This window comes from Ornithorhynchus anatinus, chromosome 10, assembly GCF_004115215.2.
Source record: "Ornithorhynchus anatinus isolate Pmale09 chromosome 10, mOrnAna1.pri.v4, whole genome shotgun sequence".
In the NCBI taxonomy this organism is placed as follows: Eukaryota; Metazoa; Chordata; class Mammalia; order Monotremata; family Ornithorhynchidae; genus Ornithorhynchus; species Ornithorhynchus anatinus.
In genome coordinates this window covers 54,969,671-54,992,225 of record NC_041737.1, presented here as the reverse complement: position 1 = coordinate 54,992,225, position 22,555 = coordinate 54,969,671, and the positions used below count along the sequence as shown (strand labels likewise).

The 22,555-nt window shown below is 54.5% G+C and overlaps 1 protein-coding gene across 4 annotated transcripts in view; it reads right to left on the bottom strand.

Moving 5' to 3' along the window:
• Positions 1-1,452: 1,452 nt before the first annotated feature.
• Positions 1,453-22,555, bottom strand: part of SPATS2 (spermatogenesis associated serine rich 2) — a 65,757-nt gene continuing 44,654 nt past the window's right edge. For all 4 annotated transcript variants that reach the window (XM_029073633.2, XM_029073634.2, XM_029073631.2 and 1 more), the window contains 10 exons: positions 22,201-22,309; positions 21,212-21,261; positions 17,632-17,872; positions 16,202-16,408; positions 14,214-14,349; positions 5,965-6,023; positions 4,922-5,031; positions 3,964-4,066; positions 3,199-3,419; positions 1,453-2,519 (listed from right to left, as the gene is read on the bottom strand). In XM_029073633.2, the coding sequence (XP_028929466.1) occupies positions 2,181-2,519; positions 3,199-3,419; positions 3,964-4,066; positions 4,922-5,031; positions 5,965-6,023; positions 14,214-14,349; positions 16,202-16,408; positions 17,632-17,872; positions 21,212-21,261; positions 22,201-22,309 (1,575 nt within the window). In that variant the 3' untranslated portion in view covers positions 1,453-2,180. The remainder of the gene's footprint in view (positions 2,520-3,198; positions 3,420-3,963; positions 4,067-4,921; positions 5,032-5,964; positions 6,024-14,213; positions 14,350-16,201; positions 16,409-17,631; positions 17,873-21,211; positions 21,262-22,200; positions 22,310-22,555) is intronic.

Sequence of the window (22,555 nt, the reverse complement as noted above, 5' to 3'; positions counted from 1 at the left end):
CTATGTGCCAAGCACTGTCCTAAACTCTGGAGTTAATAAACAAGCAAATAATGGAATCGGGATTAGAACCCAGGTCCATCCGACTTCCAGGCCTTCGTTTTTTCCACTAGGTCACTCTGCGGGCAGTTAAATGAAACACACTGATACTCATCACCTGCAAGCAGAAAAAAAAAGCAAGAGAAGCAGCATATCCTAGCAGGTAGAGAACAGGCCTGGGAGTCAGAAGGATCTGGGTTCTAATCATGATCCGCCACTTGCCTGATGTGTGATCTTGGCCAAGTCACTTCACTTCTCTGCACCTCTGTTACTTACCTCATCTGTAAAATGGGATTAAGACTGTGAACCCCTTGTGGGACATGGACTGTGTTCTGTCTTGTATCTATCCCGGCACTTAGTATGTACCTGGTTCATAGTAAGCACTTAATAAACACCACGCACACAAAAAGTTTCAGCTCCTCCTTCGGGGTCCTGATGGGGGTGGTTTCCTGGAAATGTCACTCATTCTTACTCCCTCCACCCTCTCAGCCTCAGCCTGGGGGTGACACTAGATGACCTATATTGTAAATTCCTTGAGGACAGGTTTCTTGTCTACCAGATTTGATTTTTAATGGTATTTAAGCACCTACTATGTGTCCAACTCGGAGGTGTCCAAGCACTGGGGTAGACAAGTTGATCAGGTTGGAGAGTGTCCCTGTCCCACATGGGGCTCACAATCTAGGAGGGAGAATGGGTATTGGGGAAACTGAGGCACAGAGAAGTGACTTTCTCAAGGTCACACAGCAAGCAACTGGCAGAACTGGGATTAGAATCCAGGTCCTGATTCCCAGGCCCGGTGGCTTCTAACTCATTGTTCTCTCAGAGTAAGCATTCAATATGTACTGTTAGATTTTAGTAAATAATATTTGTTGAGTCCCGTATGCCAGACTCTGTACTAAGCACTGGGGTGGATATGAGCAAATCGGGTTGGACACAGTCCCTGCCCCACGGTCACGGCCTCAATCCCAGGCCTGTGCTCTATCTACTATACCATGCTGCCTACTCTCCCAAGTGCCTAGTATGGTTCTCAGCACACAGTAAGCGCTCAATAAACAGGATTGATGCCAGCTGTAGGGTTACTGCTCTTGATGCAGGGACATATCTACCTCGGGCTGAGGGGAGGGAGAGGAAGGATAAGAAGAGAGATCTGATTCCATATGGGTGCTCTGGGGTGAGTGTGTGCATGTGTCACTATTTCCATTCAGGTGCCCTGAACCGTCCCCTCCGGCCCCAGTATCCGCCCCCAGTATCCCCTAGAGGAGCCAGGAGGCGTCGGCCCTCTCTCCCCTCCTCTCCCAGCTGGGAGAGGGACCCAGGCCCCGCTCCAGGAGTCCCCACCCTCCCGGCCACCCCAGTGTGGGACGAACCACGAGGAAGAGGAAACCATGAAACAAGGCACTGGGTGTCAGAAAGTCCAGCACCAATGTGGGAATGCTTTTTGCCACCGTTTTATTTACATACACGTCCAGGGGGCCTGGGGCCGCTTCAGATGGGGGCAGAGCCGGGAGTGGCACCGGTGCCTAGGCCCTGCCCCTCGGGGTGCGATGCGGCAGAAGAGGATCCCTAAAGCCGGACGTGGGAAAAGGGGACTTGTTTTCATTTTTGTAATAAAGTACCGCCTTGGTGCCTGCTTGCTGGTTGGTATTTGGGGGGTGGGGTGCCCCTGGGGTACTTGCGAGGGGTCCCTCCCCCGCTCCCCGGGAGAGTTTCCACTGCCCTCCCCACCTCTGCTCTCAGCCTCCTCCCCAGGTGGCTGCTGGGGGGAAATGCTGGGGGCAGCCGACCTGCCGGGGCTGGGATGGAGAGCGGCTGCCTCTGACCCCGTGGGGGGTGGGGGCGGGACGGGGCCCCGGGAGCCAGGCGCCCGCCCCAGGAGGCCGGCCAGCTCCTACCTGACAACGGCTAACTCGGCCGACGCAGCTGCCGGCGAGCAGGCCCGCAAGGAGATGGTGAGGAGGGACTGGGGCCGGGGAGGCCGAGGGAGGAGGGGGAGAAGAGGCCCAGAAGGTTTTGAGCGGCACGGAGATGAGGAGTGTGTAAACGATTCTCTGTTATCAAACCTAGCTACGCGTTTCCTACGGTCCAGTTATCAGGTGGAGCGGTGTGGGAAAGGGGCGGAGAAGCCAGAGCCCGCGCCGGGAGGCTCAGGATCTGACGGTCTCGGGCTGGCCGGCTCGCGGCTTACGCTGGGGGAGGCCCCTGGCCCCAGCGGGGCCGGGGCCCGAGCGTCCCTGAGCGGACGGGTGGCCGGGCGGGCCGGCTCCCGTGCCGTTGGTCCCCCGGGGCCGGGCCGGGCTCTGCTCGCCCGCGCCCCCCGGCGGCTGGGGCGGGGCGGCATGGGGCCTGGAGCCTGGGTGGGCCCCGGGACCGTTGCGGTGTCGGCTCCCGCTGTCGGGCCGCCCCTGGCCAGGGGGGCCGCCGGGCTTCGGGCCTTGGGGCCGGGAGCCTTGTCCCCCGCCTCCTCTCCGGTTCCCCTGGGATACCTGGGAAGAAGAACCACAGAGGGCCGGGTGAGAGACGCGCACGGACCGACCGGATGGGCGGGCTCCCCTCGGGTTCTGCCCCCAAGGGTGGGGCAAAGCCGGGGCCTCGGTCCCTGCCCCTTCTCCAGCGCCAGGTGGGTGGGAATGGAAGACGGGACACTCGGGACCTGGACTCTGTTGGGCCGCGGCCTTGTCCGCTCCTGGGTTCAAGCAAGCTGGGGCGGAGAACTCGGCTCCCCCAGGGCTCAATAAAGCTGGGCGTTTCTGGGTTGCCTTTGTCCCCAAAGTGCAAAACTCTGGCTTCAAGTTAGGGGTCCGCGCCTGCCCACCCACAGTCCCCGCAACCTCTGAGCACGTGCTCTTGACCCAGCACAGCCCAGCTAGGAAGTTGCAGCTGTGGCCAAGAGGCTCCCCCGCCGGGTGTCAGCACTAGCATCAGCGCAGAGCTCCCCATGAGAGCCATCAGCGGCCGGTGGCCCACGGTTGCCATGGGAAGATCCGGGCCCTCCTGGCCATGGGGTTCCAGACGGGCTGGTGGTGGGGGAGCTCGGCTCAAGCTTCTGCAACATACCCAGGCTGAAACCACGGGGGGTTCGGATCCCGCCTCCAACGGTCACCCACCCTGGCTTCTCTTTGCGGCCGGCCGAGTGTACTCTGGGAGTGGGGGCGGGGGGGTTACCTCACGATGGGGCTGGGCGGGCCGGCTGCCGGTGTGGGCTCCTGCGGCAGGGCTCTCCCCGGGGGCCGCGGCTTTCTTGCCGGCGGCGATGGTGAGGCTGGGGGCGGAGGCACAGGCGGAGGAAGAGAAGGGCGCTGAGGCGAGGCTGGGGCCGCTCAGGGACACCGAGTTGCTCGAGTTACACCGGGACCTGGTGGAGTAGCTGTTCTTTGGATGGGACACTGCAGCGGAAACACAAGCAGCCCAGGGTCAGGGGGAGGGAGAAGGGGAGGAGGAGTTTTTCCACTAGGGGTTTATTAATAACTGTGGAATCTGTCAAGTGCTCAGCATGTATCAAGCACTGTACTAAGTCCTGGCGTAGATAACGAGATAATCAGGTCCTACAGGGGGCTCACGTAGGAGGGAGATCAGGTACTCAATCCCTACACTGTGGCTGAGGGAACTGAGGCACACAGAAGTGACTTGTCCAAGGTCACACAGCAGGTAAGTGGCAGGACTAGGATTAGAACCAGGTTCTGCTGTGTGACCTTGGGCAAGTCACTTCACTTGCCTGGGCCTCAGTTACTTCATCTGTAAAATGTGGAATAAGACTGTGAGTCCCATGTGGGACGTGGACTACGTTCAGCCTGATTTGCTTTTTTTTTTTCTACACCAGCGCTTAGTACAGTGCCTGGTACATAGGTATGTGCTTCACAAACACCATTACAAAACCAAACAAATCCTAACGCCCGTCAAAATGAAGGTGACGGCTCCTTCCCTCCTCACCTTGCCCGAATGAGTCGATGCTCTTCTTCAGCGCGTCCACGTCGCAGGTGAAGCGGGCCACACGGCCGAGATCCTCGTCGTATTTGCGTTCACTCACAAAGTGCTGGCGGGAGAGGGAAGGGGAGGACGTCAGCAGGGTGAAGCCCTGGGGAACTTGAGGGGCGTTTCCTGGACGAAACAGAGTCCAGGGAGCAGCAGCTGGAGGAATCAGCCCTCTAGAGAACAACGGGGCATTTGCCCAGTAGCCTTCGGGGCAGCCCAGAGAAAGGGGTCAGTGGCTCTTGAGTGACCCCATAAGGGAGTTGCCCACCCCCAGGACTGTGCCGCTCCGGGCTCCTCTCAGGGGCCTGAGGGTGGAGGGCTATTCCCAGTCTGTTGCTGGGGGAGGGTGGCAGACCTGGGCTGCCCCTGGCAACAGTGTGCAATTCTACTGGCAGAGAAGCGGCTTGGGAACACACGGTCGGAGCTGGTTTGAGGGGTGGGTGGGATGGATGGTTGCTGTGGTTCCGGGACCCGCCGCTCCTCAACCGGGCGGGTGTCTGACTGCCTCAGGGCAAGCTCACCTCCCCCTCCCACCCCAGCTTCGCTGGGCTGGAGTCTGGGACCAAGGCTCCAGGACCCCTGGGGAGAAGGTGGCTCAGACCAGATTGATGAGAAAGGCAAGGAGCTCCCCTCCTTAACTAGCCACCTTCCCTCCCCCTAATACAGTCAGGGCCGCAGAGGGCCCAGACTCCTGAAACTTGCCAGGGTGCTAGCCCTGCCGGCCCCGTCCCCAGGAAGGACCCGATGCCCCCCCGAAACTTGGGGTTGAACATGACGGGCCTCGTCAACATAGAGCAACCCTGGCCCAAGCTGGGCACGAGGAAGCTAAACAACCAAGGGCTGGGATTAGAACCCAGGTTCCTGACTCCCAGGCCCATGCTCTAGCCACTAAACCGTGCTTGCATCAAGCCCCCACCTTGATGTCGGCTCGGAGCTCCACCAGTTGGTCCTCTGACATCCGCACGGCCACGTCGGTCATCTTCTTCAGCGTCTCCGCTTTCTTCTGCCGACTCAGCAGGATCTCCACTGCGGGGCAAAACCGAGGTGGGGGCTGGGGCCATTGAAAACCCACTGCCTCACTGGCGTTTCCTACCACCCCTGGGTGTTACCAACTGTGGGTTGGCCACTCAGAAAGCAACCCCAGTCCCCAAGCCCCTGACCGCGCTGCACTCCCGCTCAGAGAAACCTCAGAAGGCCCCACGCTCTGAGCGTCCATTCTCTGCCAGGGGTGGAGCTTAGTAGAGTGCTTTGCACACAGTAAGCGCTCGATTATACGATTGAATGAATGACGGCTCGGCCTCAGATCCATCTGCCCGCACTGCCTGCCATCCGAGCAGGTCCAGCTTCAAGTCACCCATTCTGCCCCGCCCTTGGTGCTGTTTGGACCAGGAGGAGGGATTTGGCCTGTCCCGCCATGTGGTGGCAGGGTCAGCGTGTCCACTGAAGAGTCGATGCTTCAACAGCCAAGGGTCATCTCCCTTCCCCTGGCCCGAGTTTATACTTTGAATCCTCCTCCCCAACCCTCCTCGTCATCCTCTTCCTCATCCGGTGGCCACATTTTCAGCTCACTAGTGCCGTACCAGCCCGTGACCCGTGCCCGCTGGGTTCTGAGGGGTTCCCAACTCGACGCCCACCAGCTCGCAATTCGGCCGGGAGCGGGGGTCTCCCACCGGGGCCCCAGACACGTCAGGACCGGATCTTCCGAGAGCACCCTTCCCCCCTGCCCACGGGGGGAGGGCATCTGCTTCACCGGACTGCCCCCGACAAGTCGTCCCAAGGTGGAGGAGTTCCTCGTGGCGATAGGCTGGCCATTCGGAGTCCCCCCTAACTAGCCACAGGGGTCTTTCCAAGTCGAATGGAGCCCTGGGCTACTACTACATCACAGAGGAAAAACACGCTCGCGGTCAGCATCCAGGCTGGGGGCAGATGTGTGTCGATTTAATTAAAACAAAGTCTTACTGGCTTCGGCCTTCACTTTGTCCATCTCGGCGAGCAGCGCCACTTCTCGGTCCATTAAGCTGAGGGGAGAGAGAGAAAGCGAACATGAATACAAACCCAGAGGAAACAGTCTGGTCAGAAATGTAAGCACGAGACGGCCCCTGGTCGGTTAAGAGCGGTAGGGCAAGGACCTACTGATGCGAACAGGTGAAGTCCCGCTGAGACTCGACCCCCACGGTCCTGACTGCCCAGAGCAGGCCGAAGAGCCGCCGCCTCTGGCCGCCAGAGGAGAAGACCTCCTCCGGGGGGTTTCTGACGGAGCGGCAGGACGGACCGGTATCCCTGGCGGGTCGCGGGGGATCCCGGGAGGAGGGGGGTGGTTGCCGTGGTGGCCGTGGAACAGGAAGCCAGGACCGTGGGAGTGGAGGTGGGCAGCAGATGGCAGTAGAAAGCCACCCGGCACCTGCATCTCCGCAGCCCCAACCCGAGCGGCGAGACCTTGTGGAAATTCAACATGCGCCTCACACATTTTTCATCTTATATTTTGGTCTAGAAACTTGACAGCTCGGCTTCTAATGAATTTTCACCAGGCGATACCCTGCCGGGGCACGGAAAATTCAACGGCGATTAGGGTTTGGATTGGCTCGGCATTCAACCCGCCACCTCCTCCGAGGCCCCCGCCGGGCCCCGGCCCTTGGGAGCGGGCGGATGACGGCCGTAACTCACTTTTAGCCGGGAAGGAGGCGGCGGCTGTCCCCAGGAGGGCAGCGTCAGACGCCGGGCCCGGTGAGAACGGCTCTGTCCACCTCTCCCTTTAAAGGGGAGGAGGCGCTGCCCTCAGAACCAACAACAGTCCCTCCCACTGTTGCTCAGAGGGGCTCCCTTTTTTTTCTTTTAATGGTATTTGTTAAGGGCTTACTATGTGCCAAGCATTGTTCTTCAAACTGGGGTAGATAGACGTTGATCAGGTTGGACCCAGTCCCTTTTCCCACATGGGGCTCCCACTCTTAATCCCTATTTTACCGAGAAGGGGACTGAGACCCAGAGAAGTGAAGTGACTTGCCCAAGGTCACCCAGCAGACATGTGGTGGAGTTGGGATTAGAACCCAGGTCCTTCTGACTCCCAGGCCCGTGCTCTATCCACTAAGCCACGCTGCTCCTGGGATGGGTCTTGAGGAGGAGCAGACCCCCTTGCCCTCTCCTATCTCAATTCCTGTAGTACAGGTTGCTCATTTTTTCTGATAGTATTTGTTAAGCGCTTACTATGTGCCAAGCACTGTTCTAAGTGCTGGGGTAGAAGCAAGATAATCAGGTTGGACACAGTCCCCTGTCCCACATAAGGCTCGCAATCTCAATCCCCATTTTACAGATGAGGTAACAGAAGCACAGAGAAGTGAAGTGACTCTCCCAAGGTCCTACAGCAGACAAATGGCAGAGCAAGGATGGGAACCCAGGTACTCCCAGGCCCGGACTCTTTCCAGTAGCCACGCTGCTTCTCCACTCAAAGGTTCTCGGTTCTCAATCAATGGTATTTACTGAGCGCTTACTATGTGCAGAGCACTTTACTAAGCGCTTGGGGAAGTACATTAGAACTGGGGTGGCCCCTACCACTCTCCTGTCCCTTTCCGCTCCCTCGTCTGCCAGGCGGCAGGGGCATTTTGGGAAGGGAACAGAGAAACGGCAGGTGGGTCCCAGCACTGTAATAGCTGCACTGTGGCTTTAGCTACCCTTCAGAAGCCTGGCACAAATCCACACCTTTTTTTTTTAAAGGTATTTGTTTAGTGTTTATGTGCCAGGCACTGTACTAAGCGCTAGGCTAGATAAAAGATAATCCAGGATGGATACAGTCCCTGGCCCACACAGGGCTCACAGTCTAAGTAGGAGGGATTCTCCATTGTACAGCTGAGGAAACTGAGGCACAGAGAAGTTAAGCCATTTGCCCAAGGTTACACAGAGCCGACAAGTGACGGAGCCAGGATTAGAACCCAGGTGCTCTGGATCCCAGGCCCTCCTTCTGTCACCAAACTCCACCTCTGCGTCAAACGGAAACTACTCAGCATCAGCTTTAAAACACTCAATCCCCTTGCCCCCTCCTAACTCACCTCGCTACTCTTCTACAACTCAGCCCGGACATTTGGCTCCTCCAGTGCCAGCCTATTCACTGTACTTCGATCTCATCTATCTCGCCAACAACCTCTTGCCCATGTCCTGCAATGCCCTCCCTCTTCAGATCCAACAATTCCTCTCCCCCTCTTCAAAGCCTTACTGTAGGCCCATCTCCTCCAACAGGCCTTCCCTGACTTAAGCCCTCTTTCTTTTCTTCAAATCCTGCATCACCCTGACTTCCTTCATGCATCCCCACTCCCAGCCCCACAGCGTTTACATACGAATCCGGAATTTTATTTAATGTCTTTCTCCCCCTCTAGACTGCAAGCTCATTGTGGGCAGGGAATGTGTCTGTTCTGCTGTAGTCTCCCAAGCGCTTAGTACAGTGCTCTGCGCATGGTAAGCGTCCAATAAATACGACTGATTGATGGAAAGGGCCTAGCAAAATGGTGCTAGGGCTTGACTGAAAGGGAACAAACCATCCAGTCCTTATTCTTGCCCACCGAGCCAACTCTGGGGCCATCTTCCCTCAGGGAGACCAGAATTTTAGAGGCCTCCAAGGAGAGTCCCAAGGCCATGCAAGTTCCACTTGTCTTACCCAGCCTGGGCTGCAGACACTTGGACCCGTCGAATGGTAAATATCTGGCCCTCGGTCCTGCCTTGTAAAATATTCATAAAGAGCTTTCAGCAAACAATCCAGCCTCTTGACCGACTGTCCTCTCCCTCGGGAAGCGGGCCAAGCTACAGAGGGAGTCGTGTGCCAAGGGGGTGGGGGAGGGTGGGGGAGAGGAAGGGGACTTTCACACTCTGGCTTTCTAGCAAAGGGGCAGCCAAAACGGACTGTCCCTCTCTCTCCCTAGGAGACCAACGGGGATCTTAGGGTAGAGCTGTTGCCAGGAGACCAAAAGGTCCCTAGAGTTTTGGTACGTGCCAACAGGTGAAACCCAGACTTGCCTCACAGACAGGGAGAGTGGGAAGACGGGGTGGGTTCAGACTTTCGGGTCAGCTCCCTCCCCGGCACCCTGGAAAGTATCCATCCCGGAGGGCTATCTCTAAAGCAGGGCTCCTGGCAAGGAATCATGCCGGTAGAGACCGTGGCGCGCCACCCCCAAGTTATAAACTCCTGCAACCAACGCCTCCCTCCCTGCTTCTGTTCCCCCAGGGTGGGCACGCCCAGAATGCCTTCCCCCCGGGCCCTTCCTCCAACGGGGGGAACCGAGGCTTCGGGTGGCCGGTCTCGGTTGCTAAGGCTACAGCCCGGTCCACGGCCCATTGCTTTGGGTTCTTGTTCTTCTCGGCTCTCCCACCACACCTGCCTCTGCAGCTTCTGCCCGTTTTAATTGGTCCGGGGGGCTGAGGGGAGGGGAGGCTCCCACCCCTACTATGCCACTCGGGGTGGGGGCGAGGTGGGGCCCGTCAGCTGTGGCGAGCCCCTTTATTAATATGTTTAACATACAACTTATTGATTTTGGCTTCTGGCTCCAGTAATTCCTCAGTGCCAGAGATAGTTAATTGCCATTTGTTCGTGGGTCTTGCATTAGAAAACAATGGTGTAATGGAGACACAACACTGCCGATCCCGCAGCCAATTATTTCAGGGGATAAGACTTGAAACCACTCAATAATGGTGATTCTCAGAAAACATTTGCGCTTGATTCTATTTGCTGCCAGCCGGAAAGCCTATTTACTCTAATTCCCTTCGGTAAATCAAACCAGAGCCCCAAGCAGAACGGACGCTGACACCTTTCCCGCTCCCTTTCCCCTCAGAAGCCGCTGCAAGTGAGCGAGGGGAAAACTGCTCAGTGCGTGGAAGCGTGGACCGGGCTGGCAGGGAACGCTGAGGGAATCGAGGAGGTGGGGGTTAATGGGGTCAAAAGAAACGTGGGCCCACCTTGGAAGCCTCATTTTACCCGGAATGCTGGGGGGGGGCGGGGGGGGGGGTTTGTGTCTGCGTGTGGCGAGGAGGGAGGGAAAAAGGAGAGTAGTATCCCAGTTCCCAGGGGCTCTTCCAGGTCCTGAAACAGTACCTTGGCTCAGTTCTCATAAATAATCATAGTAATAACGGTATTTGTTAAGCGCTTGCTATACGCCAGGCACTGTACTAAGCCCCGGGGTGGCTACAAGCAATTATAGTAATGATGGTATTTATTTATGAGAAGCAGCATGGCATAGTGGAGAGAGCATGGGCCTGGGGGTCAGAAGGTCATGGGTTCTAATCCCAGCTCCATCGCTTGTCTGCTGTGACCTTGGGCAAGTCACTTCACTGTGCCTCAGTTACCTCATCTGAAAATGGGGATTGAGACTGTGAGCCCCACATGGGACAGGTTCTGTGTCCAATCTGATTTGCTTGTATCCACCCCAGCGCTTAGTACACTGCTTGGCACTGTAAGTGCACAACAAATACCATCATTAGGATTATTAATTATGATTAAGCACTTCCTACGTGCTAAGCACCAGATTATAAGCACCTCGTTAGATTATAAAGTCCTCTAGGGTAGGGATGGTGTCTACCTGTCCTACTGTATTCTCCCGAACGCTTAGTACAGTGCTCTGCACACGGTAAGGGCTCAATTAGTACCACTGATTGACGGGGGGGTACATGCAAAAACCCCACTGGATTTGGTCCTCCGACACGATCCCCCTCAAACGGACGTTCAGGAGCTGTGAGCCCTGTGGGTCGTAGGCCCCGCAAGGCTGATTTTGGGCCCTCTGAGGCTTCAACCAGTGGGATTTATTGAGCCCTTACTGCACTAAACGCTCGGGACAGTACAATACAACGCAGTTGGCAAACACGATCTCTGCCCACAAGGAGCTTGCAGTCTATGGGGTGAAGGCAGTCATTAAAATAGATTAGGGATAAGGCCTAGAGAAGCTTGGCTAGTTGATCGAAAAAATCAATGGATAGCACTGACTGAGCACCTACTACTGGGCGGAGCACTGTGCTTGAGAGCACTGTACAAAACAAGACCCTTATCCTCACGGAGTTTACAGTCTAGTGGAGGTAGGGTGTGTGTGTGTGTGGATGATAGACCTTTAACCGTGGAGTAAAATCAGAGGGCCTGGGTTGCAGTGTCAACTCCCACGAGAGGGGCCAGGGAGGTGGAGGTGTTGCTATGGATGAGAGCGGGGAGAGATAAAGGGACCGGGGCGGGAAGCTTGAAGGGAGGGTAATTTATGTGCTCATTTTGCTTCTTCCCATTTCAGGAGAGCATCTTCAGAGCAGAGGGCCATCAAATCAGCTCCTGCAGATCCGTACACATCCCAAGTCCAGTGACTAGGAATACTGATGAGCAGGCCGCCTGCACACTCACACACACGCAGGAGGCAGCTGCAGAGGTTCAAGAAACCCAGTTCTCGAAGTCTGAGAATGCTAAAGTTCAAACCCTGCTTTTAGTATGCTTTCGGCACAAAGGCCAAGACGAAATTCCAAGTAATCCCTCCCCTGCCCGATCTCCAAGGATGGGATCCAAGGCAGGCGGTGACAAGATCCTCCATTTATTGTGATGGACGTTTATTAAGTGCTGCTGCCGGCACCCCGCGTGCTGGGCTGAATGCACGGCATGGATGCGCCTCTCATGAAGGGGGAGAAACCTCACTTTCCTGGAGATGGTGCCGGACTGAAAGCCAGGCCAATGAGACTCTCTCTTGCTAGCTGGCCTGCTGGCTCACCCTGGCCCCATTCATTAACCTCTTGGGAGAGAGACATTGGCCGTCTCCTGGAAGGGAGAGCTTACTTCCAGGCTTCCCAAGATGACTGAAAAAACATATAAAAATCACCTCCTGAGGGTCTGGGAGGAAGGCGTTAAATGAAAGAGAGACCCTGTTGTATTACACGCTTACATCCTTAAAGGAGGTGATCAATTCACCTGCCAATGCACAGTCACAGACAGGAGGATAGTTTTCTAGTTAAATCCCAAATCGTAACGCGCTAGCCCTCATTTTCAAGGCTGGGGATTCCCGTGCTCAGAGTCTCCCCTCTTCACCGCAACCCTCAAGTTTCCTGGGAGATGAGGGTAGCCCCATATCCACAGAAGTGGCCCGCCGAGGGCTCCTGGCGGAGCCAGGGACAAAACCAAGATCAAAAACGGACCGCTCAAGCCCACGTGGTGCAGATAATGCTGCCACCTCCTGCCCCTCTGGATTTCCAGTGGGAAGTTCAGATGTGTTTCCTCCTCTAAGCAGCAAGACGACAATGTTCCTAAGTGGGAAGCAAGCAGGAAGCCCACTGATGGGCTGAGACTCCAGGAGTTCACGCCGAGTCTCAGAGTCAGGAGTTTTCACTGCCCATACCGTGATTCGTGTCTCCACTGACCCTTACTCCCCAGGCACCGGGAAAGAGGTATTTCAGGTGTTTTAACCACAGGGCTCTGTCACCTTCCTCTCTCCCACTTATCTGGGCAAAAACCTCCCTGGCACCAGAGTAGAAACCGCAGCCTGGGCCCTTTGCTAAGGCCAAAGGGGAATTTTACCACTGACAGTGGTTCCTTCCTCTAAAGCCAAAGTCCTTCTGGGAGAGGTTCCGGAGGACCGGACTCCAGGCTCGCTTTGGGGGCCATGGAGAAGTTAACCCACCCGTCCATTATGCCTGGAAGTGAACAACTCCGAGGACTCTGAAACCAACGAGGTTCTAACGCCAGCCAGGTAAGGGGAAGGGCTGCAGCGCCCACAGGCTAAGGCAGGTAATCTCCCCTCCCAAAGTGAAGCGGTCAGGTCAGAGCCGTGCTGCCAAATCGATCCGAAATGCCCGGTACCCCAGCCCGGAAACCATGTCACTTGGCATTTACTGAAGGAGGTTCCCTCGGCTGGATTCCCAGTCAGCTGTGGGCAGCACCCCCCCCCCCCCCCCGCACTCACATGCCTCCCTCTCTCCTTCTCACCCTCCTCCTCTCACGGAACTGCATTTCCCGGTTCATGCTGGGGCAGGACGGATGCAGTTCCGGCAGCTAAACAGTTGGCAAAGATAAGGGATCTGGCGAGACATGGGCAGGTAGGGGGTGGGTAGAGGCCCCTTTGATGTAATGCCGGTCAGGTCTTTAACTTGTGCCAAATGAACCCGAAGTTTGCTAGTCGGACAATCCTGGCCTAAGATCCCATGCAACAAAGCTCTCAAATCCCTGAGGAGATTTGACTGAGGTGATTATGTCCAAAGAATAAACAGGGTGGGGAGGGGCAAGGACGGCGGAGGGTGGGAGAGGAGGAAGAGGTTAGATGCAGCATTAACCCAGAAGAAAATCCACAATCTGACTTTACCCTTTTAAAGTCTGGGCCAGGGGCCCCTAAGGCCAAATGCTTTCATGATAACTTTGGTATCTGTGAAACATTTACTACGTCCCAAGCACTGTTCTAAGTGCCGGGGTAGATCCAAGGTAAGGCTATCATTTTGGACACAGTCTCGAACCCACATGGGGGACACAGATTAGGTAGGAGAGAGTAAGATTTAATCCCCATTTTTACAGATGAGGAAACTGAGGCACAGGGAAGTGGAGTGACTTGCCTGAGATCTCATGCTAGACAAGCATGGGAGCCAGGATTAAAACCCAGGTCCCCTCAGCCCTAGGCTACACTATTTCTCGAGGTTAAACACCTTGAAGGCAGGGAACGGGTAACTGCTTGGTTTTTGTGCCTCCCAAGCACTCAGTACAGCGTATCGTACCATGTCCAGACAGCACTCAATAAGTACCATTACTGCCTGGATAAAGCACGGGACTGGGAGTCAGAAGGACCTGAGTTCTAATCCTGGCTCTGCCACTTGTCTGCTGGGTAATCTTGGGCAGGTCGCTTCACTTCTCTGGCTTCAATTACCTCATCTATATAATGGAGATTATGACTGCGAGCCCTGTATGATATAGGGACTGGGTCCAACCCAATTACCTTGTATCTACCCCAGTGCTTAGTACAGTGCCTGGCACATAGTAAGTGCTTAACTGTGAGCTCACTGTGGGCAGAGAATGTGTCTGTTGATTGTTGTATTATACTCTCCCAAGAGATTAGTACTGCCATTTTCTCCCAGCTGTCCCCCCAGCACTTCTTTCCCCATCCTCCGTCGCTGTCGCCTTGCCCTCTTGCCCTCCAAAAGGCAGGCAAGTGGAAAGGTGGAAACAAAGCCAGGTACGCGATCCAGGTTTGGGGACACAGAGGGAGCGGTTGGGTTTCAAAGGGACTCACCAACACTGCAGGTCGGCGAAGGCCTGCTTCATTTTCTTGATGGACGCATCCATCTCCTCCTTCACCACCACCCGGTAACGCGCCAGGGACACAGTGCAGCGCTGCAGGTCTTTCACGGATTTTTCTATGTTGGAACCTGGCAAAGGAGACGCGGGGCAACACCCTGTCACAAGGGCCTTGCTCTGAGAGAGCCGTTCTCAGTCCCAGTGAGGGGTCCGGTGTCCTGACCTAAGACCAACAGGTGGGCATGTGGGGCTCAGGCCTGGGGAGTGGGAGTTCTCCACATGTTCTGTGCTGATTGGCAGCTTCCTCTGTCACCAATCGGGGTAGGGGGGCACAAGGGTTTGTCCAACCATGCCCACAAAAGGAGAGATTCTGAAGGCAGCCCTCTACCCGTCCCTAGATGGCAGATGCACCCAGGGAGCAAGATTTTGGGGCGAGCTCCACTCTACCCTGTAAACTCCTTGTGGTCAAGGGATCGTGACTACCAACTCGGTTGCACTGTACTCTCCCAAGCACTTAGTTCAGTGCTCTGCACCCATGAAGTGCTCAATGGCTCGTTGTGGGCAGGGAATGTGTCTGCTTTATTGTACTCTGCAAAGCACCTCATACAGTGCTCTGTACACAGTAAGCGCTCAATAAATACGAATGATTGACTGAAACAAATACCACCGATTGACAGACTACATACAGGTAAACGATCTACTGGGCCCAAGAAGGAAGTCGGACTCATTTTGGCCAAGCTTTCCTTTAGACAGTCCTGCTCGTCTTGAGGAGTGGAATTCCGACAACGTAAAAATTCTGCCTTGACCCGAACCAGACCACTCTCTTTCAATGCAGGGGCTCTGAGGGGCCACATTCATTGAGTCTGCCAATTTCTCTTTTATAGACTGAGAAGCAGCATGGTCTAGTGGATAGAGCATGGTCCTGGGAGTTGGAAGGAACTGGGTTCTAATCCCCACTCCCCAACTTGTCTGGGTCACCTTGGGCAGGTCATTTAATTTCTCTGAGCCTCTTACCTCATTTGTAAAATGAGGATTAAGGCTGTCAGCCTGATGTGGGACAGAGACTGTGTCCAGCCTGATTAATTTCTATCTACCCCATAAGCGCATAACAAATATCATTTAAAAAAATACATTAAATCTAGCCAGGCAAGCTTCAAGTTTCCATCTCTCCCTCCACTCAATCCACTGCTCCTTCTGCTGCCACTTGCTAATGAAGAAAAGAAAATCCCTCCCTTCAAACCAACCAAAGCCACCAGCCAGACTTCGAGGAATTAGAGCACCCAGTTCCCAGGAGAAGGATGAGGGTCAGCGTGGAGAGAGGGGCGAGAAGAGGGGTCCAAGCCACGTGATGAAAAGCCATCCGACAAAGAGCCAGCTCCGACATATGTCTCGGGGAGTCACCTCCGAGGGTTATCACCCCCTTCAGCCCTGCCGAATCACAGCTCGTTGGCTACGTCCTCATTAGAGAGGGGAAGGAGGGCATGTCGGCACCTCGGCGAGTGACCAGAATAAAGCTGGGGTTGTGGTGGCTGGCGGCTGGCCGGACTGGGAAGAGAACAGAGGTGGTCGGAGGAAGAACCTTGAAGGTCTCTTCCAACTGGGCCCGGCGACTGTTCTAGCTCTCTCTGGCAAGATAAGTGGGAAGAGAAGTGGCAGGGGAGGCCAGGAGGGCTTTGTGCCAGGGCAGAAGATTGAGGGGAAGGGGTCAAGAGTGAGCAGACAGGGCATCCCGTGGTGGCAAAGCAGTGGCTGCGGAAGCACATGGCCCCGGCAGGTGACTTAACGCCCCCTGCTAGCCGGGCCCAAGGAGAAGGGGGCGGCTTCGGTAGTTTCCAGCTGAAGGAACAACAAGAGACCCCAGGCTGAAAGACGACCGGCACTACACCCTCCCCATCCCGCGAGACCCTGTGGATGGAAGAGGGGTGGAAACCAGCAGTCTCTGGCTCAAGGCCAGGGGATGTTCCGAGGGTCTCCCAGTTTTACCTAGTTTTTTGTTAGCTGAGGAGAGTGGCGCATCTTCCAGGAGGGCGAAAGGCCCCAGAGCTGAAAGCTGAGAGGCCGGGGCCGCCCTGGAGAGAGGCCTGCCGGCATTCCGGGACTCGGGTCTCAGGGCGCGGTGAGAGGCCTGGCCTTGCGGCAGTGCCAGACACTTGGGATCAAAATCAGAAATGCCATTGGCCAGCCTGGACCCTGTCAGGGAAAGGGGAGAGAGGGAGAGAGTTAAGGGATCGGATGGGAAGAAACCAAGCCAAGCGACCCAGAGCAGGAGGACCCCAGTGAAAATGGCCTAAGCATAAAAGCCCCTTGTTGTAATGCCCGTCTCCTCGTCTAGGCTGGAAGCTCCTTGTAGTGTAGTCTCCCAAGCTCTTAATACAGTACTCTGCACACAGTAAGTGCTCAATAAATACCACTGATTGATCGGTTTGGGCCAGCATGGTCAATGTCAACACCTGTTCTCCTTCCTACTTAAGACAGTGAAGTCCCAGGAATGTATCTGACCTGATTAATTTGAGAAGCGGTGTGGGCCTAGTGGATAGAATCTGGGTGTCAGAGGACCTGGGTTCTAAGCCCAGCTCTGCCACGTGTCTGCTGTGTGATCCTGGGCAAGTCACTTGACTTTATCTGGGTCTCGGTTTCCTCAACTGTAAAATGGGGATTCAATCCTACTCCCTCCTATTTAGACTGCGTCCCATGTGGGACGGAGACCGCGCCCAACCTGATGAATTTGTATCTACAACCTTAGTGCTTAAAACAGTGCTTGACATATAGTAAGCTCTTAACAAATACTGGAGAAACAGCATGGCCTAGTGGATAAGAGCAGGAGCTTGTGAGTCGGAAGGATCTGGGTTCTAATCCCAGCTCCGCCACACGTCTGCTGTGTGACCTTGGGCAAGTTCACTTCACTTCTCCGGGACTCAGTGTCCCCATCTGTAAAATGGGGATTAAGAATGGGAGCCCCATGGGGGACAGGGACTTTATCCTACCCGATTTGCTTGTATCCACCCCAGTGCTTACTACAGTGCCTAGCACATAGTAAGCACTCAACAAATGCCACGGTTATTATTATTATAAATACCATAACAAATTAACTTGTGCCTATTCCAGCAATTATAACAGTGCTCGTCACATAGTAAGCACTTAACCGATCCTATATCATTACTATTGTTAAGAGTCCGAGTGGCTGTTCTACCAGCCCACCCTACCTCTGAAAGTCCCCAGCTACCAAGATGAACTCGAGGTTCGCCCTGGAGTCAAAAACAGACCCTTCTTCTAACCAGGCCGGTGAAGGGCTCCCCATCGCCTCTGCTCTCCTGCTCTGACAGAACCAGGAAACCATATGGGAGTGAACTCCTTAGCCCCGCTCTCCCGCTGTGGCCACCGCCTAACTTCCCACAATTCCCACCGCAACTCGCCTGATCCATCGGATCCTCCGGCAGCAGCTGGCTCGGTGTCCTCCGAATCCCTGATACCCGTGGACGGCACGTCTAACCCTTCGCCGAATGAGTCCACGGACTCCGTGTCGTTGGCCGACCCATTGACGTGGTAGCCGTTGAGCCCGCCTCGCTCCGAGGGCACCCCGGGCTGCTCTTCTGGGGTGGGGGCCGGCTTGCTCGGCTCTGGGGCCGGTTTGGGTTTGCTTTTCTTCTTTTTGTTCTGTGGGTTTCATCAGGCAGTGAAGGAAGTTGGGAAACGGAAAGGAAAAAAAAAAGGGAGAGTCCGCCCCACAGACAGAGAGGGGAAAACTCAGTTCCCTAAAGCCATCAGCAGTTCATGGCTGGAATTGGTCACTTGTCCTTCGAGAACTTCCTGCCCTCCATCCTGATGATCAGGATGATCTTTATTAAGTGCTTAGCACAGCGCCTGGCACATTGTCAGTGCTTAGCAGATACTATTATTATTATTATTATTATTAAGCGTCTTCCTCTGCGCTCAGCACTGGGCTAAGCACTGGGGAAGGTCCCAGAGAATCAGCTGACACAGCCCCGGCCCCACCCCACAGGCTCCTAATCTAAGAGGGATGGAGGGTGGAATCCTCTCCATTTTACAGCTGAGAAGACGGAGGCTCAGAAAAATTAAGTGGCTTGCTGTATAATCTTGGGAAAGTCACTTCACTTCTCTGGGACTCAGTTCTCCTGTTCTCTCTCCTATTTAGACTGAACCCCACGCGGGACAGGGATTGTGTCTGACCTAAGTAAGTTGTACCTACCCTGGTGCTTAGAACAGTGTTGGAAACGTAGTAAGTGCTTAAATACAAACCAATAAAAGGCCACGATGAATGCCTCTAACATTCCTAAATTAATCTTAACCCAGGGCATCTAGTCTGTAGGCTCCTTGTGGGCAAGGGACCATCTACTTGCCCAAGTGCTTAGAAGAGTGCTCTGCACACAGTATGGGCTTAAGAAATCCTACTGGCTGTTTGCATCTTGGGGAAGGAAATACTGTAGGAAGGTCCGGACCCCAAATCTCCCTGCCAGGCTCTGTAAAGGTCATCCTGCTTACCCATCAGCCAGATTCCAAGATATTTTCATACTACTTCATTGAGCAACAGGCACTGAACACATGGTGCGATAAGGCTCCAAAACGAGGCACCGCCTCGACATCACAATGTAAGGTCGTTGTGGACAGGGAATGTGTCTATTATAAAGCACTTAATACACTGCTCTGCACACGGTAAACCCTTAATAAATACGAATGACTGACTGACTGATAAATTTAACACTCTGGCTCAAAAGAGCCTGTTGCCCCTGCTGATTATTTGTGTTCTGGCAACTGGGCTGGGTTCATCTAGCATTGAAGCCTAACCACCACCCTCACTCCTTTCCCACTCCAATCTAGCCCAGACCCCTCATGCCTCTCCTCCCAACCTCTCCTGCCTCACTTGTATCTCACCCTCAACTCCTTGCTCCCACCCTCTCTCCTGCCTGGAACTCCCTCCCCCTTCCCATCCAACAGACCACCACTCGCCCTGTCTTGGAGGCCCTCCTAAAGTGACATCACCTCCAGGAAGTCTTCCCTGACTAATTTTTGTCTTTCATCTCCAGCCTATTTTCCCTCCCTACTATGTGCTTGGGCCCCATTCACTGAGCACATAGGAATTCATCTCACCCTTCACCCCACCACTTCCGTGCACATCTTTATATTACCAAGAATTTATTTGAAAGTCTATAAACTCCTTGAGGTGTGAATCCTATCTACCCTACTCTTCCATATTCTCCCAAGGGCAGAATACACTACTCCGCACATAGTAAGCGCTCGATAAAAACCATCTACTGATGGACTGATTGATCGGTGGTGGGATTGGGGGTAAAAAGTGAAGAGAGCCAGGAGAGACGGGTGAGAAGGAAGGCTCGCGACTACCTTTCCGGTCCGTTCTTCAGCCGTTGTTTAACCATCACTGAGAGAGCCGCTGGATGTTTCCCCTGCCTCCATTCAGGCCGGCCGGTAAATCCTTCTTTCCATCTCTAAAGTCTGCCTCTTCACAGTGCCCCGGACCTCCTTTTCTCTCCCTCTTCTCTTCTTAAATCCTTCTTTTTCGATCAAACACTCAGGCCCCCGGGCACTCGCCCGAACATGCAAACACACACCAAAGTGCATCCTGCTTCCTTCTCCCGTGACTCTTGCCAGGGAGATTTTTACACCTCCCACTGACGATATGGCTCAACCAGCTTACTTCTGGTCGGGGAGTCCCAGGCCCCCCAACACCCAGGCTTCACTTTTGGGGCCCAGTTAATTCACTCAGACCCAGGCCCTGGAAGTCATCAGAAGGAGCCCTTCATCCCCATCCCAAGCCACTGGTCAGAACTTTTGGTCCCCAACCCCCAACCCTGCAGTCTCCCTTCCAGCCTCCCTTAGAACCATTTAACGATGGGCCCTGAAATATTCTGAATAATAATAACTACAGTACTTGTTAAGTGCTGACTGTGTCAAGAACTGTTGTAAGCGCTGGGGTAGGTACAAGTTAGTCAGGTTGGACATAGTCCCTGTCCCACATGGGGCTCATTCTCTTAATCCCCATTTTCAGATGAGGTATCTGAGGCCTGGAGAAGTGGACTGACTTGCCCACGGTCATACAGCAGACAGGTGAGAGAGCCAGGATTAGAACCTAGAGCCCCCAGAGAGCAGGGACCAAGTCTACTCAATTTCTCTGCAATTTCTCCGGCACCTAATCCGGTGTTCTGCAAGTGCTCCACATGTAAGTGAAGGATGGACGGATCAGTCGTTCCAAGCTTTGGCCCCAGGGGCTCCTAGGCTGTTCCAGCCAGAAGAAGCAAATCCCCTAGGGCCACCGGAGAGATCCCCGTTGTACTGTAAAATATTGAGGATGCTAGGTCAAGCCACCTTCTCCACAGGAACTTGATCCCTAAGGGGATGTTCTCCGGTTTGAGCCCCTTGGCCACTTCCAACCAAAACCCATTGAATCCAGCTTTCCACTTTCTTTGTTGCAGAGGTGATTTGTGGTTAGTGAAGCCCCAGCTCACAGAGAAGCAGTGTGGCCTTGTGGATGGAGCCCGGGCTCGTATGTCAGAAGGACCTGGGTTCTAATCCCGGCTCCGCCCCTTGTCTGCTGTGTGACCCTGAGCAAATCACTTCACTCCTCTGGGCCTCATCTACAAAATGGGAATTATAATTGCCTGTTTATTGTTGCATTGTTTGCTCCCAATTAGTACAGTGCTTTGCACACAGTAAGTGCTCAAAAAATACGACCCAACGAATGAACTGTGAGCCCCATATTGGCCATGGACTGCGGCCCACCGGATTAGTTTGGTTCTACCCCAGCGCTTAGTACAGTGCACATTGCAAGCGCTTGACAAATTCCATAGAAGAACAAAGCAAAACGAAAAACTTAGACTTGACTGCATTTAGCTAGAAGAGGAAAACTTTCTTCAGGCTCGGAGATGGAACCTGCTCTTGGGTGTCTAGCAGAGATCTCATCAGTTTGGTGTTTTGTGTTTTTTTTGACATGCGCATACGCTCAATTTCCGTTCAAGTTACCTTTTTCTTGCCTGTCACCGTCCACTCTTTCAGCACTTCACTGGCACTGCCTGCGAAAGAAAGCAACCACGGGGATTGGCTCTCATTCAGTTCCTCCCCTGCCCTCAACAAAGCCCTGCCCAGAGCGGGTATCCCCCCACCACCCCCAACTCAGATGGTCAGAGTCAGGTCCGGGTTTAACGCTTCAATGTCGCCGAGGCTGCAAATTCCTGATGGTTACCGAGCCTCTTTCCAACCTCCACGCCTTTCCAGGATCTCCCCTGACCAGCTCCCAGACCTCATCGCGGCCTACAGGGACGCCACCGCCAGCAGCTGGTCTTTTACGGGCGTTCTTGTCTTCACATTCGGCGTGACTTGCCCAAGGTCACCCAACAGACAGTGGCGGAGTCGAGATTAGAAACCAGGTCCTTCTGACTCTCAGGCTTGGGCTCTAGCCACTAGGCCACGCTGCACTTAGGTACACATCTTTATATATTATAAATTATTTACTGATATTAATGTCTGTCTTCCCCTCTAAACTGTAATCTCATTACGGGCAGGGAAATGTCTCCCAACTCTGTTGAATTGTACTAACAAGTGCATAATACAGGGCTCTGCATATAGTAAGCGCTCAGTAAATACCATTGATTGACTGACCAATCACCCAGGGAGTTGGAGGAATCCTGCCATTCTTAGCTTAGCTAGAGAGATGACAGCATGCGGGGGTCATGGAGGGGAGGGTGGGAGAAGGGGTTGACAGGGGTCGGCCACCGCCCCCCTCCAGGAGACCCCGAACTGATGAACAAACATGCTGAGAGCCTGACAATTCCCTCACTGTCCTGCCTGGCAATTTACCCCTTTCCAGTGTACCCTCACTCTTGAGCGTACTCTTGCCGACTCTGCTGTATCATATTCTCCCACGTGGTTAGTAAAGCGCTCTGCACATAGTAAGCACTCGATAAATAGCACTGATTGATTAGTCCCCCACAGTCCCGAAGCAGACGACTCACCTTCCATGAAGGCCTGCACGGTTTTGTCCACGCAGTTGTCAAAATGCTGCAACACTAGGATGATCTCGTTGTTGCTCCGGTTGGGGACTATTGCCCGGACGGCACTGATCTGTGGGGAGAGGCAAGAGACTGTCATTTTCCCCGGCGCCCCTCCCCGCCCAAGCCACAGGGCAGGGGCTAGCGGTGGCAGGGAATCGATCAGCCCACCGGAATGACGGTCATTTCTGCCCACCGCCGATCACCCTCCAACGCCGGGGGGAGGGGACCGTTTCAGACGCAAGCCGGGACAGCCGAGGAGAAATTAATTTCCCGACTTCAAAGATAAAGGCCGAAAGCAATTTCGAGAAGGAGAGGC